The sequence below is a fragment of the Populus trichocarpa genome, chromosome 10, assembly GCF_000002775.5.
Source record: "Populus trichocarpa isolate Nisqually-1 chromosome 10, P.trichocarpa_v4.1, whole genome shotgun sequence".
Lineage (NCBI taxonomy): Eukaryota > Viridiplantae > Streptophyta > Magnoliopsida > Malpighiales > Salicaceae > Populus > Populus trichocarpa.
In genome coordinates, this window is record NC_037294.2 from 11864679 (window position 1) to 11884932 (window position 20254).

Genomic DNA, 20254 nt, shown 5'->3' on the forward strand with positions numbered 1-20254 from the left:
AAATAAATACAATTATAATTATAATAAACTCTAAATATTATGAAAAACATGGTAGCAAAATCACTTTTAGTGCTATTATATTTTATTGTGGACTCACTGCGGTAAAAAAAATTTTATTCTCATTTTTCTTTGGTAAATAACTAGAACACACGTGTGAAATAGCTAGAACAGAACTAATGAGCGTCAAATACAGGGATTTAAATATAGGTAAATTAGATCACATATCGATATTATCACGTCCAGTGCTAGTAAATATATTTTTTTACTTGAAGGGGTGCCGTTGAAATTATAACTTGTTGCCTCTGTGACCTCGAATTTCAAAGGAAATAATTGATGAAAAGATGTAATAAAAATTTGAATAAATTAATTGATTTGTTTTTTCAGAGGAGTGCCGTTTATTTATTAATAAATGGTGATAGATTTCAATTGATTGGATGAAAAGGCACATCATCGTCGTTGTTTTTTAAAGATGGAGTGTCCGCGCGTGTTATGAAACTGTTTTTAAATTATTTAGTTAATCAAAACACTAATCCTCACATTAATCGACCAACCATAATGCTAATCACACAAGGAAAGCTAATAAAGAAATTCAACTGTTAGGTCTCCTTTCAATTAAAAAAAAATGATTACATTCCCTCAAATGGAACACGCACTGATTTCGTTGCTCCCTCGTCGTTAAAATTGAGTTCATCTCTAACAAGAACAAAAATGTGTTCATTTAATGAAAGGTAACAACTCTATTTTTAAGATTCAAATCGGAAACATTAATAAACCTAGATTGCAATCTTCTTGTGTTTTACAGTAACGAGAAACCGAGACTACGAAGATTAAGACATAACAAGATCAGCATTGCAGCCATGCAAGTAAAAATGGCATTACATGCTATATCATGATTTTGACCTCAGAGAAAGGCCCGTTTCCACTTTCTTAATTTCAAAGATGAGCATCCTCCACATCTTGAGGACAAACATTTCAGCTTCATCATCTAATATAGCCTGAAGCATCTCCAGCATTTGAGATGCCTTCACATGTTCCTGAGTACTCGATACAATATAATCAACCAACGTGGTTTCTTCCTCTCCCAAGAACTCTGTAATCTTCTTTGATATCCAAGGTCTCATTCTCTCATGAAGCTCATGCTGTGAAGGTGCAGAACAAAACAATAGGAAAACATCATAAGGCATGAAGTCGTAGGCATGGTAGTAAAAACTGAGGGGATAGTTAAAGAAATATTTGACACAACTTATTCCAAAGCAGTAAGAACTGAGCAACAGAGCGTAAACAGGGTTGCTCACCTTGTCATACACAGCCCAATTTATCTCATATAAGAATAGCTCCTCCTTGGTTTTTGGGATCATATCAATCAATTGCTTCGCATCCAAAAGCTTCTGTTTATCTGGTGTCTTGACTTTATCCAGTCCATGATCTCGGTTCCGGTCCCTGTCCCTGTCCCGTTCAGGAACCTTCTCTTTGTTATCATCTCTGTTTCGATTAATGTTGTCCTCATTACGGTCCCTATCCCGCTGGCTAGACCTATCGTGAGAGCGTCTGCTCCTTTCTCGCTCTACATCAGGCTTCTCCTCTTTGGGAGCAACATTTGATATTCGCTTTGCAAATTCTGCAGCGGCAACAAGATTTGGTGGCTGTGCTCCAGAAACAGCAGGTTGGACAGCCTGGAGCTCCTCAGTTGAATAATCAATGGGAACCAGTGGCCTCATCTTCTTCTCCTTACGTGCATCATCATCCTCCTCTTCATGGAAAACAGACGGGACAGCAGCTCGTTTTCCAGAGCCAACTAAACCAAAGCCCAACTTTCTTGCAGGAGCACTACCATTATGTCGTGTATCTGGTTCAGCCATTAATGCCATGTTTGATTCATCACCATTACCATTTTGTAATACCTCATCGCCTGCCATGCAAAGCATACCACATTCAAAACATTGGAGAAGTTTCACTTTTTTCCAATAAGGGGTGTTGGGGAACAACACGCAACATTAGGGGGGGAAACCAAGAAACAAATACACAAAGTTTACCTGCAAGGTTTTCATTACCAGAATCACCATCATAGTCTTTTTCAATGGCCTCATCTTTACTTTCAACAATAGGTCCTTCTGCCAGATTGGTCATTTCACTTTCATTCAAGACATGTCCAGACAAGAGTTTCAATTCATCTTTCTGTTTCTCCTGAAGCTTTTCTTCCTCGTCTCTCCTCTTGGACTCGGCAATTTCTTCCTCTTCTTTGAGCCTATCAGCCAAGTCATCCTCCTTCTCCCGTAGTCTCTTCCTTCGTCTATCCTCTAAAGCACTTCTACGCCACCTTTTTCTCGAATCATCATCTTCATCTTCCTCGTCATGAAGTATCTCCTTCCTTCGTTTGCGTTCTCTTTCCTTATCCCTCTCCTTCTCATACTGCCTCTGTTTCTCCTTCTCTCTCTCCCTATACTCCCAATCTCTGAGGCGTTCTTCATACTCACGCTCAGCTTCCTCGATCTTCCTTCTTTGCTCCCTCTCTTTCCTAACACGCTCTCGTTCTGTTTCCCTTTCATATCTTTCAATTTCTCGTTCTTTTTCCCGTTTTAGATCTCGTTCTCTGTCTCTATCTCTGCTTCTCCTGTCATACCCTCTACTCCTATCAGGTGAGCTCGTTTCAGGCCTGTCCTGTTCGCTTGCAGCTTTATTGTCACTGCTTGTTTCGTCATCATTTTTTCCTTCAACTACATCCGCATAATCATAAACATCAGCAATTAACAGTAGAGGTTTGAAAAACTACCATCACAACAGACCAATAAAAGTAAAATGATAATGTATCACCGTAAACACTCACCACTTCTCATTATGTCTGCATCGGTGTCACCATCTCTTGATTTAGATGGCAATTCCAAATTTGAATTCCCAGAACCATCTGCGGGTGCTAGTGAAGGTGGTGGAGGGGGAGGTAGAGGTTTGGTCTTTAACCTCTCTTCTATCATGCTAGTAAGCTTCTCTATAGCCTCTCGGTCACCTGCCTTGTCTTCATCAGTCACAATACCAAAGTTAGCAAGGTCATGATTTTCTTTGTTCCCTTTGTCACTATCATTGTTTGAGTCCTCAGCAGAGGATTTGGAAAATTCACCCTTCTTGCCATCAATGCCTGTTCCATCCTCCTTGCCAGTATCTGCTACTTGAGTCTCTTTGAAATTCTTTGAGTTTTCAGTTTTCTTTTCGACATACCGCTCCAGATATTCTTTGGTTGCTTGATTAACATTTAACTGTCAATCATGGAATAGAAAGAACAATGATCATAGATTCATATACTAATAATTAGTTTAAAAAAAATACAAAAGAACATGCAGAAAGATAACAAATGATTAATGCATCCACTACTTCTTATGAGCGATTCCTTAAACAACCGCGATATGCATGCTACACTACACTTTTATTTTCTAGTCACTATGGTACCTATTCCCCTTTTAAGAAAATGAAAATGGTGTTCAAGAGTGCTTCAAAGACTTACAAGGTCTATCATCCAGAACAATCTAGTCTACAAATTAGGTTCAAATTGCGGATTTATGTTTAAATGAGGTTGCAATCAATGATTACTTGCCTCTCCCAAATTAAATTTCTAAACTTATTTCATCTCTGCTAGCAAATTTCCCTTTAACTTTTAATCTTGGTTTTGATCAAGCAAGCTTAAAATGAACCAGTAATTCCTCAAGGATGGAGAAAATTTACATTACTAGAAAGCCAAACAGTTAACTTTTGCATCTTATCCTCATGAAATTCCATTGAAACACTGCCTACCAAACTTGATGCTGAAAATTTCACGATTTAAAACCTCCTATTCACAGGGAAAGAAGCAAAGGACCCTTAGTATCTTGTTAGCCAGGGATTTTATTATAATAAAACTCAATTACATCTCTACCTAAGAGCAGAAAAGTTTAATTGAAAGAGATACCAAATATTGAAAGTCCGATCATCGCCATTCATCTCATAATCAATTGTGTGTCTAAAATTTGACAACAGAAAAAAAATTGAGAACCCTACATACCATTAGTTCTTGCCCATCAATGTTAAATTTAGTCAGTAGTCGTAATGCTCGGAGAACCCCTTCAGCAGATTCAAATTCACAAAATCCAAAACCTCTAGGAGTTCCATTAGCAGGATCTTGAGGACGTTTCCAACTCTTGACAGGTCCACAAAACTTCACAAAGTGCAAAACCAAAATTTTGTCAAAATTAAAGCTTCATTTGAACTAGACAAGGCTATGGGTAAAGCAAAAGGAAGCCTGATTGTAAAGCATATATAGATAGAAATAATGTAATTGATGACATACCTGAAGGAGGGACATCATAAAATCATTTTCCACGGATGGTGCTATCTTGCCAATATAAACTGTGGTTTGTGGTTTCTCAGCTGGTGTCACAGAAGGAATTACTGGCCTGATAATTGGGTACATAACTGGGCGAACACCGGGAATCCCAGGAACAAGGGGTCGAGGCACTGCTGGAACCACACTAAGTGCTCCAGGAGGGCGTGGAGGAAACAAGGGGCGAACCATTGCTGGATATGGGGAGGGGTAGCGCATAATTCCTGCAAAAATTGAAAATAAACATCTATGCAGACACATCAGAGCAGGTCTTCAAATGAAATACAATAATAAACATCGATCTGGCCATTAAACATATGAGCAAATAATTTTAAAAGAATAATCAAGCGTTGTTACCACACAATAAAAGCATATTAGAGATGGCACCATAGGCATCAACTATCACCAGCTGAACAGATAACCTGAGGGAAACATAAAGAAAAATAGGATGGAGTTCATAAACATGGACTTGTGAAGTGGGCTTACCTCATGCATCCCCTTGCAAGGTAGTAGTCTTTTAAAATCATCACATGCACCAAATGTGGGATTTTGACGTGCAGTAACATGAGATTGGGAACATCTCATGGGTAAAACGGAAGTAATAACACACAACTAGACTGTTATACTATTTGCAATTTTAGTTTATCATCATTGTTAGTTGTTCAAGGAACGCAGGTAAACAACAAAAGAATAACGAGAGAGAGAGAGAGAGGAAGAAAGAGAAAGAAAAGGATTGATGGTAAATTGGAAGAATTGTGATACCTTAGAACACAAAGCCAAGGAGCACTCAGTTGGTATCATGTTCTGCTGCTGGCAATTCATAGACAGACCCATGAAATGGAAAGAATCCTTATAACTACCAGAACTAAAATAAAATGACATATGATGGTTAATACCAAATTTTAGGCTTTCATTTTGAACTGTTTATTCCAAAGAAAACAATCAAACGAAATATGTGCATACCAAAAAAGGAGTTGTAGAAGGTGATGGATGTTGTCTCACTCAGTCTTAAAGAGCAATTGGAAGCCTTCCAACTTTTCTTACCGTATTCAATCAAAGACCACTGTAGGAGGAAAACATCCCGTCATCATCGATGTCCCTTTTTGGGGTTTGGTTTCTAAATTCCTCCACTACCCTCTTTCAACCCTAACACACTCATCCCCATATAACTACCATAACTATTAATTAATTACCCTAATTTATGATCCACGGATTTAACTCAAATCTAATCATCATCAAAAATTCAAATAACACAATTCAATTTAACAGAAGAAACAGTGATATCTAATTATTAAACGACGAGACAGACGGACAGATTATGAAAAAAAACTAAAGAAAAGAAAAGATAAGAGGGAGAGGAGGAATAACCCACCAGGTGGGGGAGCGATATTCCCCTGATAACCATTGGGAATGGGCGCGTAGTGTGGTCTCGGGGCCTGAACACCTGGCTGAACCTGATACGGCGGCATCATGGGGGGGACGCCAACGCTAGGGTTTTGATAAAATTGTGCAGCAGCAGGGGGGGGAGCAGAAACTGGACGGAATGAGGGAGCCAGCTGCGGAGGCGGCGCGTAGGAGGTAATCGCCGGTGTGGGTGTCATTGTGGCATCGGGCTGGGGTGTAGGGTTACTGTTGTTATTTAGGGGTTCAGTTTTTAAGGAATTGGGGTCTAGAATACCGGGAGCGAGAGAGGGAGATGAGGAAGAATCCTCCGCCATGGAGAGAGCGTGTGTGGGAGAGAGATCTGTTATGGCAGTGATGTTCTCTCCTCTTTATTTTCTTTTATATATAGTGTGTACGCCCTAGATAGAGAGAGATGAGTAGGAGAATTAGGGAGTGGAGAAGTAAAACAAGGCAGGCTCCAGAGGAAGGAAGAGCATGATGTCCTTTTACGAGCCCGACTCTCCTCTATATACTGGCGGATTATTTCCATTGGAATCCGCATACATCATTACAAAAGTTAAAACTTAAAACCCCTTTGAAAAACACTATTCACTCTCCTGTTTGCATTAACACATTTACACAAATGCTATGAAAGTGTGGTGTTTTTACTGTCTAGTGTCTACACTGTGGATCAAAGAGACGTTCTACTCTGGATATGCACAGTAGAATTTCTCAGCTTTGAAGGCGCCGGGGGTATTGTCCCTTTGATTGGAAAACTTGAAGCCTTGTGCGTGGGTTTATTTTGGTATTTTTCTTAGGTTACAATTAAAACACAAATTTACCCTTAGAAATGATAAAGCATCAGTTTATGCATTTAGGGGTGTTTTGGTCTTTAACATTTATTTATTTGTTATATCTATATTAATAAAGAGCATTTTTAGTAATTTTATATTGATTTTAACAATACAAGTAACATATTGACCTTAAAAGGTAAGAAGTCATAAACTTTGGTGTAGAAGACTTATAGAAATTTCAATTTTTTGATGAACCATTAAATCTTACTATTTAAATTTATCTACCTTGATTTCAGGGATTTGATTGTTATTTTCTCATATTTTTTCTGTTATTGTTGTTTAGTAATAGGAGCATTTTTTTTTCTTACAAGCTAATGACCAATGAAATTACTCATTTACCCTTGTTGTTCAAATTTTATAGCCTTTGATTAAAGGTGTTGGTTGTAATTTTCTAATGGTTTTTTTGCCATTATTGTTTAGTCCTAAAGGCATTTTTAGTTTTGTGCAAATTAAAAAAAAAAGAGAAAAAGTTGCGCGTCAGCCGCTTTGCTGTCTTCGGACGACACGTGCAGATGACTTTGGTGGTGGAAATCATCATTTTGTCGCATCATATGATTCGTCTCGGCGTCATTTGCCTCTTTAGATGGCGTGTGTGTAGTGGTTATGGCTGGCCTGGCTCTAATTTACACTTCTTTTCTTTCTTTCTTTTCCTTCTCTTTCTTCCTCGTATTGGGTGTTGGGCATGCAAAAAATTATATAAGCCCTTTAATTTCTTTTTTCTTTTGATTAAGTCTTTCTTTTTTTAATTGTAATTGTTCTATTTACATTGATTATTTATAGTTTGATTTTATTTCTGATTTCATCCCTAGTGGTTTGATTTTGTTATTTTTTTTATCAAATTTAGTCCTTATTCTTTTAATTGTTATTTTTTATTTTTGAATCATTTTCTTAATTGAATTGTTTTTCTTCAATTCCATCCTTGAGCATTTATTTTTATTTACTTTTCATGTAAAAATTGATCTTAATTCTTTTAATTGTTGTTTTTTAATCATTTTCTTAATTGATTTGTTTTTTTTTTCAATTCCATCCCTAAACATTTAATTTTCCCTTGAACATTTAATTTAATTTGATTTTATGTTGAATTTAGTCATAATTTTTTTAATTGCTATTTGTTTTGTTTTGCATTGTTTTTTTTATTAACTTTTTTTTTCTCAATTTCATCCCTTTATATTTGTTTAATAAAGAATATTTCTTCTTTGTTTTTTTAGTTTGCCTTTAATGGGGTCACCCTAGTCTTATGACTCGGGTCATAGATTTAAAAAGATTAGCTTGAGTCGACTTTGGATTTTCTTAAAACATTTTTTCCAAATATTTTTTCTTCCATATATATATTTTCAAATTGGACGGTTAAATTGAAAAAAAAAACATAAACTTTGCTTGAAGGATAAAATTAAAAACAATTAAAACTCTAACAAAAGAACCAGGGGTCAAAGTGAGAAATCAAAAGAATAAGAATCGAATTGAAAAAAATATATGATAGGGTGTGATTGAATGACTAAATTGAAACAATAATTTTTTTTTGTAAAAGGGCCTATGACGAAAATAAACCATCCAAAACATAAGGATTAGAATTGAAAAAAAAAAAAAACAGAGGACAAACATGTAGTTACGCTGGGAAAGAGAGAAATGAAGGAAGAAATAAAAAAAGAAACGCTGACCTGTGATAAATCATCCATCAACCATCGCTACACATCACACCAGGAGAAAAGGGATGCAGTGACGCTTTCAGGGACACGACTGAAGAGCAGGTTTAGGAAACCAATGGTGTCACATGCACCACCATTTTTTATATGTTTCCATCATATCACCAAATGCCCATTCCTTGCATTTTGCTAATATTTTCGACCTTGCGTAATATTTTTTATAGCGTGGATTTATTTAGTCAATTTCATTTATATTTATCATTTAAGTCATGAGTTTTTTAGGGTTGATTTATCTTTTATTTATTTAAACAAATAAGTTTAGTAAGTACAATTCGATGAAAGTCTAATTCTTTGCAGTTTTTTGTTATTGTTAACGATTTTTTTTATTTACATAAATAATTATCGATCTATTTAGTTAGATAAAAGCATGGGCTTCTCAATTTACAATTTGAATATTTTTTATGTAGAAAAACACATCTAAATAGCCCACATATCTGATATTTTTTTTATTAAAAAAAATTATAAAATGCATTTGAAGTGTGGGTGCGAGTTAAATGCATTTGAATGCGTTGATTTCCCAGATGGTGTGAAATCATGAGACTCGTGTATTTGTTTATGGTCCAGTCCGATAATTAAATTCGCGTGATAATTTATCATCAGCCAGGGTTGAATTTTAGAAACGCTGCAAGAAAAATACTTTTTTATGAACGCAACCAGTCCAGGTGCAAGTAGTTGCTGAAGATTCGATTTTGAGAAAATTAAGATTAAATGCGTGGAACTTAATTTGAAAATACTCTTGTCATTAAGACTAGAAATATATTATTTTAATTCGAGATCTACTTTCTCTCTGCTTGTGCACGCATTTGTCCACGAGGAGGCTCGACTGTCCGGGCTGCGCAACCGAGGGCAGCTCTCTAGTTACTGAATAACCTTGTAGCCACGGAGATTGGTTCTGTTTAATCGAAGAAAACCACCATCGGGTGCCGATGATAAGTATTAAAATAATATTTATTTATTTAAAATTATTTTTAATATTAATATATTAAAATAATTTATTAACATAGTTTTTTTAAAAAAATTTAATTTTATCCAACCCTTTTTAACATAATACCAAACAAGAGCTAAATTAAAACTGCATGCCAGTAGAATATTCTTTATAAAGCAGAGCTTGCTAATAGTAATTATGTTTTGCGTATATATAATATATAGTTGTTTTTTAAAGTATTTTTCACTAAAAAATATATTAAAATAATTTTTTTTATTTTTTTAAATTATTTTTGACATCAATACATCAAAATAATTTAAAAACACCAAAAAAATATTAATTTAAAATAAAATAAAAAATAAAACATTTTCAAATTTTTTCCAAAACACTTTTAAAATATAAAAACAAATGATTTATGATTTCAGTCCGAGTTGGAAGATGTGATTTAGGTAATGTTTGGTTATTATGGTAATGATTTTTTTAAAAAATAATTTTTATTTAGAAATATATTAAATTTTTTAAAAATTTATTTTTAATATTAATATACTAAAAAATTAAAAACACAAAAAAAATAATTCATTTTTTCTCAAAAACATGATACCATCATAAAAACAAACATTACATTAGTGATGTATGCTAACACTACTTTAATTTCGGATGTTATAGGTAAAATGGGTAATTACAAAAAAAAAAATAAATCCATGTAATCGTGTTTTTACTTTTATTTTCCATATACTTTTATAAATTATATTTTATACCACGAGCTAATCTAAAAATTTAAAATAGACAAAATAATCAAACCACTCTAGTGTATAATATAACAATAACATGAATACCACAAATCTTTCACCTCTTTCTTCTACATTGGCCACCACCCTTTTTCTCTTTCCTTCTTGCCATCAACCACCACTGGAAGCTCAGTGGTGTCAAAGTAGGCATCTACAAATTGACGCATATTTGATCCCTCACCAACCACCACCATTTCTAACCCCAACTCACTCATTCCCTGGCTCTGTCATATTATAAATCCTAAAAATTTTCCAGGCTACCAATTCTGCCAGTCTCGCTTTTATTTTCAGGGGTTTTCACTCTCAATCAACAATGGATGTAAAGGAGATATGTTGAGAGGGGTTCAAATCTTACGCAATAAGAACAGCAGTACAAGGATTCGGCATATTTTTCAGTGCAGTTACGAGGCTAAACAGGTTGGGCAAGTCGAATATTTTAGATTCAATTTGTTTTGTTTTGGGTATGACTAACTTGTAGTGAGTTGGGTTTGCGGGTTTGGTGAAGAATTGCAAGTTGGTTTTGCTAGATTAAGGGTTTAGAATCTGTGAGTTTGGTGAAAAATTACTAAATTAATTGGTTTGCTAAATTAAGGGCATGTTTCCTTGGTGTTCTAGTTCAATGGGTCATGTTTTTTTTTTTTTCTATATTAAATATAATGCTGCAAAAAAATGATTTGAATGAATAAGATGAGAGGGTTATTCAAGATACAGAAAATCACAGTGAAGTTCTAGAGGCTTGTCCAGAGAATTTGTAGCTGCACGTGTGTTACCTTATAGCTGGTCGTCCAGAGAATTGTAGCTGCACGTGTGTTACATAAGCTGGTCGTCGCTACAATGTTGCACGGTCGTTTTTGTGATGTAAAAGTATTTTTTAATTTAAATTATTTTTTTTTGTATTTTTAAAATTGTTTTGATATTAAAAATAAATTTTAAAAATATAAAAATATTATAATAATAACCGCTATATTAATAACTAATCAAGAGCATGGACTTGAAAATGCCGAGAAAATAGCCATGCAGGGGGGGGGGGAGGAGATAACTGAGACTTCTCTCTGAACATTTTGGTTCTTGTAAAAATTGGTGTGGGAAAGAGGGCGGCAATTAATTCTATTGCTGGTGAGAAGAAGATAGCTACGGTGGCTATGGGTTTTTTTAAGTCCAGTAACAAAATTATAATATTAAAATTGCAATGGTTATTTAGTACAAACTTTTAAATATTCAATTATTTTTTTAGACTTTTTTTTGTGTTACTATGTCCAGGATATAAATTGTTATTTGTAGAATTTAAAATTTAAAATGTAATATTTTAAAATATAAAGGAAAAATAAAAACACAATAACTTTATATATATTTTTTATTATTCTCAAATAAAATTATCATTTTTTTATTTCTAGTATGAAAATCTGCATTTGACTAGAATATTAAGATGGATTTAGTCCTGGACCAAAGATGTGAACCTAAACTCAATTCAAGACCAGAAAAAAAAAAAACATTAGGGGTTTCTTGTTTCTGTTTTAATCAAGGGGTTAACTACAGGATTTTCACTATGCTCTTGAGTTTCTATAGATTCTACCTTGCACGCTCCCCTCCAATTACACTCTTTTATTATATATATATATATATATATATATATATATATATTATTACGAGAGATATACCAGTTAAATTTTAAATTTATTTTTCAAGATCATCAATTTAAATATCATAAATTTCATGATTACTAGAAGCTTATCTAATCATTAACTTCAGGATTTCAAGAAATTAATTGAGATGCATGTAAACTGATCCAAACACATAAAATAAAAAAAAAAACTTAGAACCTAATTGATTAAATTAAGCTGAGTTAAAAAAAATAAAAATAAAAATTCAAGTGATCCAATAAAAAACCCAGCTATAAATTATTGATTTTTTTTTATAAAAACAATATTATTTTATTTTTTTAAAATATAAAAATTAACTCAAGATAACCTAACATAACATCAAAACTTGAATATATTTAGCAGTGTGGTTGCGGTTGCTTTTTAAATAACCTTTTGTGCCGAAATACATGCCAATAATTTTTTTATTTTTTAAAAATTATTTTTAACATCAGCATATCAAAACCATGCAAAATATATAAACTATATTAAATTTTAATAAAATGTATTTTTTTAATAACATGATTTGCACTGTATTTCTAACTGTTTTAAAAAAACTATGGTTTCTGCTGAGGATTTTGTCTTCATATCCTGTTTCCTTGCATTCGATGTCACGTGTCAAAGATTTATACATCGTGTATAAGAAAATTACACGTGAAAATTCAAGAAATGAAAAGAAAAAATGAAAGAAAAAGCCAAACTTGGAATATTAAAGGAAATAAATTAAATCAGAGAAAATCCGGTTCGTTGACGGCTAAATTAAATCATAATTAATTTTCTATAATTTAAATTTTATATTAAAATCTTGTTATTTTTTTTAATATTCTCAACAGGTCTTACCCAACCCAATGAAATTGGAAAAAAGAAAGAAATTCTCAACGAAACCTTCAGTACAAATGAAAAAGAAATTAGGATGGGCAAAATCTACAAAACAAATGATGCCCTTGACCCTGTAATAAAGTGACGTGTAACGGAGAAAGCCTTGTTGGCTGGTGCTTGTTTATGCGAGCAATTTCCACGCGTCGCTGCAGTTGGGCATGGAGTGAGTGCGTAGTGTCCTTGTAGCAGAAGAAGAAGAGCTGTGAAACTATAGTCAAGTGGAGGGGAGGAGCAGTTGAAAGAACCCCACACTAACACGCTCCGTATCATCAATGGTATGGCGCCAAAGCGAAAGAAAAGTCCTTCAATCGATCCCCAGGGAATTTTCTCTGGAATGGTTGTGTTTTTGGTCGAAACTGGAGTCCAGTCACGTCGCTTACAGGTTTTTTTTTGAGTGTGTGTGTGTGTGTGATTAGAAGTAGTGCTATGGAGGATTTGATGTAGTGTTGAGTTGTTAATATTGTAGATTTGGAAGCAGAAGCTGGTCCAAATGGGTGCTACTACTGAGGAGCGCTTATCAAAGAAAGTCACTCATGTTTTTGCTATTAATTCACAGGCCCTTCTCCAACAATTGGATGGACAACTTCTAAAACGCTTTAAACCAGTGAGTTTATTTCTTCAAATGTCTTTCAGAGTGCCATTTCCCCCCAACTTCTTGCTCTTGTAAAACTAACTTGACGCTTTGAATTGCTCTGTCAAAGTATCCAATAATTTCTTGTTAATGCATCAATTGTTTGTGCTTGTGAGTTTCTGTTCGTTTAATGGTTGTTGCCCCTTAGGCCTTAGGGTAATTTTTGTATGTGCATGTTACCATTCGATATTAATTCACTTGTTTAGAATTATGTTTGATGGCAATGTTATGTTTTGATGAAACGACTTGGTGAAGGTGGATTAGAGGTTTGAATCTTACAAATTCAATGTTAGAAGAGAGATTTCCCATTTTTCTGTCTGGTGATTTCAAGGTTTAATTAATTAATTTCAATATTTTTCTTGCAGAGGGTTCTCCTCTATCAATGGCTAGAGGACAGTTTGAGATCAGGGGAGAAAGTTTCCGAGGATCAATATCATCTTCTAGTTGACATGGAAGGAGAGAATACAAAAGACAAGTCTTTGGTTTTGAAATTAGTCAATGAGAACACTTCCAGTGCTGATGAACTGTCACCTCACAATGAAAAGATCAAATCTGATGTGAAGAAATTCAAATCAGATGCAGAAAATAAAGGTTTGTCTGAGGTGCCAAATAGTCCTGGAAGTTCTGACAGCTCACCTCTCTCACAAACCCTTACCAATCCAATACCCTCCAGTACTCTGCATTCAGATGTAAGACTTGCTTAGAATTACTTTTAAGATTTGTATATGGCATCTCAGTTATTTTTCCCTGCCTCTCCATGCCCAGACAACCAATATTTTTTTTTCTCCAACTAGTTTGACACCTAGGGCACATGGGGGAATTGTCAACGAACCCCAGTAAATTGATACATTGCATGCTAATCAGGTGTAAGACTTGCTTAGAATTACTTTTAAGATTGGTACATGGCATCTTAGTTATTTTTCTCTGCCTGTCCATGCACGCGTAATCAATTTTTTTTTCTCCAACTAGTTTGGCACCTATGGCACATGGGGGAAGTGTCAACGATCCCCAGTATATTGATAAATCGCATGCTAATCAAGTTTGTTGTTGCAGTTATCTTTGCCCTACAGTCCACCTGATTTAAACAGGAGCATAACCGAGATATTTGGAAAACTCATCAACATATACAGGGGTGAGACTTCATTTTCCCTCTTTATACATCCTGACCACGATACATTTTTCCTGTTACTGCTTTTTTGGGTCTGAAGTGACTGTTTACTTTTCCATGGAAAAGCTTTGGGTGACGATAGAAGGTCATTCAGCTATTACAAGGCTATTCCTGTTGTTGAGAAGTTGCCATTTAAAATTGAGAGTGCAGACCAGGTCAAAGATTTGCCTGGCATAGGAAAGTCAATGCAGGATCATGTAAGGGCTCATTTCTGTTCAAATTACTATGTCCACATCTCTTCCCTTGATTAGCTTTGTTGCTTGTCTTATAGTGTCACTAGCTGTCTTGATTTATTGTTAACTCTTCTCACTGTTCAAACATGATCTGCATGTGGTAACTTGTTTTTCCTGTAATACGAATGTTCTATGCGTGAAAATCTGTCACTGGGAATCATATTTGTTGGGTCCTGAATCTCATGATGCCATGTGGTTTGCAAAACATTGCTGTGGAAAAATCTGGGGTTTCAAGGGCCTCTGTTATTAAAGCAGCATTTGCCCATGAACAACAGTTTCTTCTTCTTCTTCTTCTTATTTTTTCATCTTCGAATCACCCTCAGAAGATTATGGGTGCCACTGGGTGTATGCAGATCCAGGAGATAGTTACTACTGGGAAATTATCCAAGTTGGAGCACTTTGAGACAGATGAAAAGGTATTCTGGATATTTCTCTGGAAATTGCAATCCCACATTGCACATACTTTTTTTTTGTTCTATTTATATTCGTCTACGTGGAGATGGTGTCTTGCTTGCCTTCATCACATTTATTCTCTTGCTTTGAGCACTTTCAATTAACACTTTTCAGGTACGGACGATTAGTTTATTTGGGGAAGTTTGGGGTATTGGTCCAGCCACGGCTCTAAAATTTTATGAGAAGGGTCATCGCACGCTGGAGGATCTGAAGAATGAAGATTCACTGACACATTCACAGAAGTTAGGATTAAAATATTTTGATGATATTAAGACGAGGATTCCACGCCATGAGGTGCGATATCCTGCTTGCTCCTATGATTTATATTGTGTTTGGAACTTGTTTTGCCCAGGAAACTCTTAATAATTGTGAATGTGCAGGTTCAAGAAATGGAACTATTGCTACAGAAAACTGGTGAAGAGATTTTACCTGGGGTGAGCTCTTTTATGCCATGAACTAGTTTATGAAAGAATCCAAAAGGACCTAAGAAGTTAGTTGAGTTGTGAAGGCCCATTCTGTTTTGTGGGGACATTTGCTTTTACCACCATTTTGCAGTATTTGATGTGAACCAAAAGACTGTAGCCTCAATTTGATGCTAAGGAGTCTTGGGTTCTTGAGTGAGTTTCATAGAATCTTAGAAAGCCACAATCATATTTGTCTTCCTGAGGATGGCTTAAGGCTGGGCTTTGATTTTTTTGTTACAGGAGCACAGTAACTGTGCTTGACTAGGTGTTTTGAATGAGTTGAATCATTAGAGGACCTAAATTCTTATCAATTTAATGGCATATCCAAGTTTAGAGGTCTGGATATTTTTTTTAGAATCTGGATGATTCTTGATTGACATATAGTTTACAAAAACTTACTTCATACGAAAGGCCAAAGCCAGACAGATACTGGTGGATTTGTGGAGATTTGCTCTGACGTGGATCAATAAATTTCTTTGAGAGCTATACCTTAAGGCTTGAGGCCTTAGTCTCATGGTCTCACCATTTAAATAGACTTTGACATGTCGCTTAATGTTTTAAATACCTGTCTTGAAGGTCGACATTTTATGTGGAGGATCATATAGACGTGGAAAAGCTTCTTGTGGTGATTTGGACATCGTGATCACGCACCCTGATGGGAAAAGGTGAAAATCTGTTTTTTTGGTTTCTTCTCTGTGCTCATGTTTGTGTGGGCATGCTCATATCTCGCCCTGTAGTTTTAATTCATAACAAAAAAGTATTCAAGTGGTTAAAAAATTTGCTTTAAGCAAAATTCTTTAGTAGCTTTATCTTAAAAAAAAAAAACTTTATTGTTGTATCCAGTGCTAAATTTCTTCCCTTGAAGAAAAAGGTTAAAAAACGACTTCTGCTAAGCAAGTTTTTCACTGAATTTAAAAGTCACTTACAGATTCAAGTTGAAATGTAATTTCCATTCAAACAAATTCTAAATGATTATGTTTTGGCTTTGAGTTGATGGTCAGAATTAAAAAGAAAATGTTAAAATCAATGGTTGTGAAATGCACTCTAAAGTTTCTTTCCTTTGTATTTCAGTCATAAAGGTTTTCTAACAAGATACGTGAAGCGTTTAAAGGATATGAAATTCCTAAGAGAGGATTTGATTTTCAGTACTCACAGTGAGGAGGTAATTAATCTTAACTTTGTTAGGCTTACTTGTCTTTGTTATCTTACATAAGATATGAAAGTTTGTTTTATCTTTGTTTTCTTACCTAAGATATTGAAAGCCCCCCTTTTTTCCCCATAATTTGTGAATCTTGAGTTCAGAACTTTGTTCCTGTAATTCAGTTCAGCTTTCTAGATGTGGATATCTTTGGTCTCTATCAGCAAAAGCATTAAGATTTCCAGAGATATAGATGGGCCCCTTAAATTATCTAAATTGTGACTATGACAGGCTATGAGTTTATAAAGGGTATTTTCAAGTTAGATTTTAATCTTTCCAGGGAGTTGCCATGTTAATTGTTTATGAAAACCATCAAGGGATGTTCTAGGCAGAATGTTCAAAATTCCAAGACATCTGTTGCATTATTAGAAGCTGTTAAGCTTGATTTTTTAAGTGATGCGCCAGCAGCCAACTAATTGAGATTGGCTGGCCCCTTCAATTTCAGCTGCAGTTGGCCTTTCAGTTTTTGAATGCCCAAAGCTTCAAACTAGCTCATTGACTTATAGTTGATGAATTGTTATACAGTGAACTAAAACAATAAGTTAACATTTAAGTTTTCCCTTCCCTTTATCTTTTCTATGACTTGTTATCAAGAAAGGAGGAAGCTCAAAATTGATGGGGAAAACAATTTTTCTGGGCTCCATTGTGTTTTCAATTGTTTCCTCTTGATCGATTCTTTTATCATTTTCAACATGTGATAATGTGCACAGGGTACTGATTCAGGTGTTGACACGTATTTTGGGCTTTGCACATATCCTGGGCGAGAACTGCGGCATCGAATAGACTTTAAGGTAACAGGATGATTAATTTATTACTTATTTTGTAGAATCAGCTATTTCATTAGATTGTGCAGGAGTTGGTCAAAAAGTTTTTTCGGAGTGCTCCTTTTAATCTTGCTGTTTAGTTTTTGATTGTTATATAAATGCGATCGACATGGTTGTGTTCTGTTTTATAGGTTTATCCAAGGGACATATATGCTTTTGGTCTAGTAGCATGGACAGGGAATGATGTATTAAACAGGAGGTATGGTTTTACTAGTCGAGAGTGGTCCAAACCCCCCATCCCCCAATAAATAAATTAATAAGAAAAAAGTGGAAGCTTTCCTGGCTTGGGTATTTCCTAATAGTGGCAGGTTTCGTGGTATTCTCTTTTATGGGTTTTGGGATGAGGAAGATAGTATTGCTTTGCTCTTTTTTTTTTGCTGCTTGTACGATCCTAAGGCATGCCTGGTTGCAGGGGAGGGCAGAACTAGGGGGTGCAAGCAGGAGCCCCCTCTCCCTCCCAAGCTCAAAATGGTTCCTGAAGTTCAGTAGTTATTTCATATAAGTTTTATAGTTTTATATATAATTGCTCTTTTAAATAAAAAAGTTACATTTTAATCCATAATCTACCACTTTTGTGTACAGTTTTTTTTTTTTTTTTTTTGTGTAAATGATTAAGTCTTTCGGCTCTTCCAACTTTAGATTCTTTGCTCTGCACTTGCTTGGTTGTAGAGAAATGCTAGTCTTTAAAAACAAGTACACTTTACGGAAATTGCTGTGGTATAGGATACTTGTCTTTTCTTTATGTTGCGATATGCTCCCGGTGCTTTTAGGGGAGTTTCCTTGACTGATATTCAGCAGGATTGGTCTGCTCATTTATGATATTCCTTTTGCTTTCATTATTTGGAGGATGACTTGCTCTCTTTTTTATGTCAGTATTTTCTTTCATCTAAAAAAATACGACCAGGTTGAGTTTTTTAAGTTCTTCAAAATCATTTTCATATTGAGTCTTCCTGAATCACCACATGGCTTCGAAATGCTTTTGGTACTACTCAATATTACTGGTTACCATTTCAACAGTTCACAGAATGAATTTAGTCTGGAATTGAGTACCGATAACTTGCAAATAAATTTTGTTGAATTTCTCTGTTTCATGTTCTTTTGTGAGAGATTGAACCTCTATTGTTATGAACATATCATCATTTGGCAGTTGTATCTGAATGCAGGCTGAGACTGCTAGCAGAATCCAAAGGATATCGGCTTGATGATACTGGATTATTTCCAGCTACCCAGGCTTCAGGTGGCAAGCGAGTAAGTTGGAGATTCGTGGTATCTTCCTCATCTCTTGAGACTTCTGAGGTTTAATTAGGCGATATGTTTCAATTTTATTGCAGGGTGCAAGAGCTAGTGCAAGTCTGAGATTTGACAATGAAAAAGAGGTGTTTGATTTCCTAGGATTTCCTTGGCTTGAACCGCATGAAAGAAATCTATGATATGCATTTAGTTTATGTGAGCTTGCTACTCAGAGACCAAAAAGCAGGCCTTGTTTGGGAGCCAACAAATTCTTACTTGCACTGTGATAAAGCAAAACCTGGCTCATTTATGCTCTCCTTTCTTTTGTCAACAGCGGTAACAGTAGGACTCTGGTTTGACCTTGAAGCCCTGTAAATGGTGTTCCAGCTCAAACAAATGGTTTCAGTCTCATACAGGCTGGCGTATGTAAAGCTTCCGAATCACTAACGAAAATACCAAAAGTCCGAATAACGGTTTTTATTCCTGTTGCCACACTGATTTGCTTGTCAGCTTGGGAAGTGACGTTTTAGAAGCTGCTGGCCGAATGTTTTTTTAAAATTAATTTTTTTTTAGTGTTTTTGGATTGTTTTAATGTGTTGATATTAAAAATAAATTTTAAAAATTAAAAAAAATATTATTTTAATACATTTTAAAATAAAAAATATTTTAAAAAATAATTGTTATTATAAATATTAAATTTGTACCGTCTATATCTCTATTTTATTGCTGTATTCAGATTCTTTGGAATAGAAGAGATTACGGCCATTAGGATCATTTTCGACAAATAGAGAAAGTCACTAGATTCATTCAAGTTTGTAAAAAAAATAATCCAAATTCAATTTGATCTGAGATGATAAATAAAGTTGTTAATTCGTTACAAGAATATGGACAAGTATACCCTGCATGTGAATCCACTGTAGTTTAGGTATTTAAATTATTTTAAGACATCAATTTTATTTTCTTCTATGAGAAATGAAAAACAAACAATCTAGTGCCCTTTTCTCTTAATGATTTTGGGCAACCATTTTAACAATTAAAGTTTATATAAAAAAATATCAAGATATACTTACTCTATAAATACATTTCACCGCAACAGCAAAAAAAATCCAAATAGGTTTTCTTTTTTCCTTTCATCGACGGTGTGCGGCAAACGAATACATACTTACTCTATAAATACATATCACCGCAACAGCTTTTTTTTTTTTGAATATTTGTCTCGTTATTAACAGGGAGAGGGGGGAGGAGAGGACAATGGCAGAGGCAGAGGCAGGAGAGGCATCATGCAAGATCGTTGAAACTGAGTAATTTGATTCTGTATATATACTCCTATTTGTCATATCATTTTTTGAACTCACTATCTTACCCTTTATGCTTTACAAACCAGATTCATATAACCAAACGTGTCATTTTTCCTCTGAACATGTTTTTCAGAAAGCATCAGATTTTTTGTGCAATGAATCACTGCTGAAATGCATTAGCACTATTTATTTGATGACATTCCTCTGAACATGTTTTTCAGGGAGCATCAGATATTTGGTG

General features: G+C 34.8%; 2 protein-coding genes across 11 annotated transcripts; one reads left to right on the forward strand and one right to left on the reverse strand.

Moving 5' to 3' along the window:
• Window positions 1-694: 694 nt before the first annotated feature.
• Window positions 695-6240, reverse strand: LOC7459056 (RNA-binding motif protein 25). Of its 6 annotated transcripts, XM_024609209.2 has the most exons (8): window positions 5718-5865; window positions 5309-5408; window positions 4313-5155; window positions 4028-4180; window positions 2825-3248; window positions 2034-2714; window positions 1296-1909; window positions 695-1139 (listed from the first exon to the last, which is right to left on the reverse strand). In XM_024609209.2, the coding sequence occupies exons 3-8, from the start codon at window positions 4604-4606 to the stop codon at window positions 888-890; spliced, it is 2418 nt and encodes an 805-aa protein (XP_024464977.1). In that variant the 5' UTR covers window positions 4607-5155; window positions 5309-5408; window positions 5718-5865; the 3' UTR covers window positions 695-887. The 6 variants fall into 6 exon arrangements, with proteins under 6 accessions (XP_024464977.1, XP_024464975.1, XP_024464976.1 ...); XM_024609207.2 differs by lacking the exon at window positions 5309-5408 and having other exon boundaries at window positions 4313-4569; window positions 5718-6240; XM_024609208.2 differs by having other exon boundaries at window positions 4313-5408.
• A 3787-nt stretch (window positions 6241-10027) lies between these two features.
• On the forward strand, window positions 10028-19199 carry LOC7459057 (DNA polymerase lambda). Of its 5 annotated transcripts, none has more exons than XM_024609275.2 (14): window positions 10028-10415; window positions 13071-13118; window positions 13511-13834; window positions 14199-14277; window positions 14380-14510; window positions 14870-14962; window positions 15114-15293; window positions 15380-15433; window positions 16040-16128; window positions 16535-16625; window positions 17372-17452; window positions 17617-17684; window positions 18649-18733; window positions 18817-19199. In XM_024609275.2, the coding sequence occupies exons 1-14, from the start codon at window positions 10329-10331 to the stop codon at window positions 18913-18915; spliced, it is 1509 nt and encodes a 502-aa protein (XP_024465043.2). In that variant the 5' UTR covers window positions 10028-10328; the 3' UTR covers window positions 18916-19199. The 5 variants fall into 5 exon arrangements, 4 of the variants coding, with proteins under 4 accessions (XP_024465043.2, XP_024465040.1, XP_024465041.1 ...); XM_024609272.2 differs by lacking the exon at window positions 10028-10415 and adding an exon at window positions 12469-12896 and having other exon boundaries at window positions 12981-13118; XM_024609273.2 differs by lacking the exon at window positions 10028-10415 and adding an exon at window positions 12469-12896 and having other exon boundaries at window positions 12981-13118; window positions 14900-14962.
• The last annotated feature ends 1055 nt before the right edge of the window (window positions 19200-20254 follow it).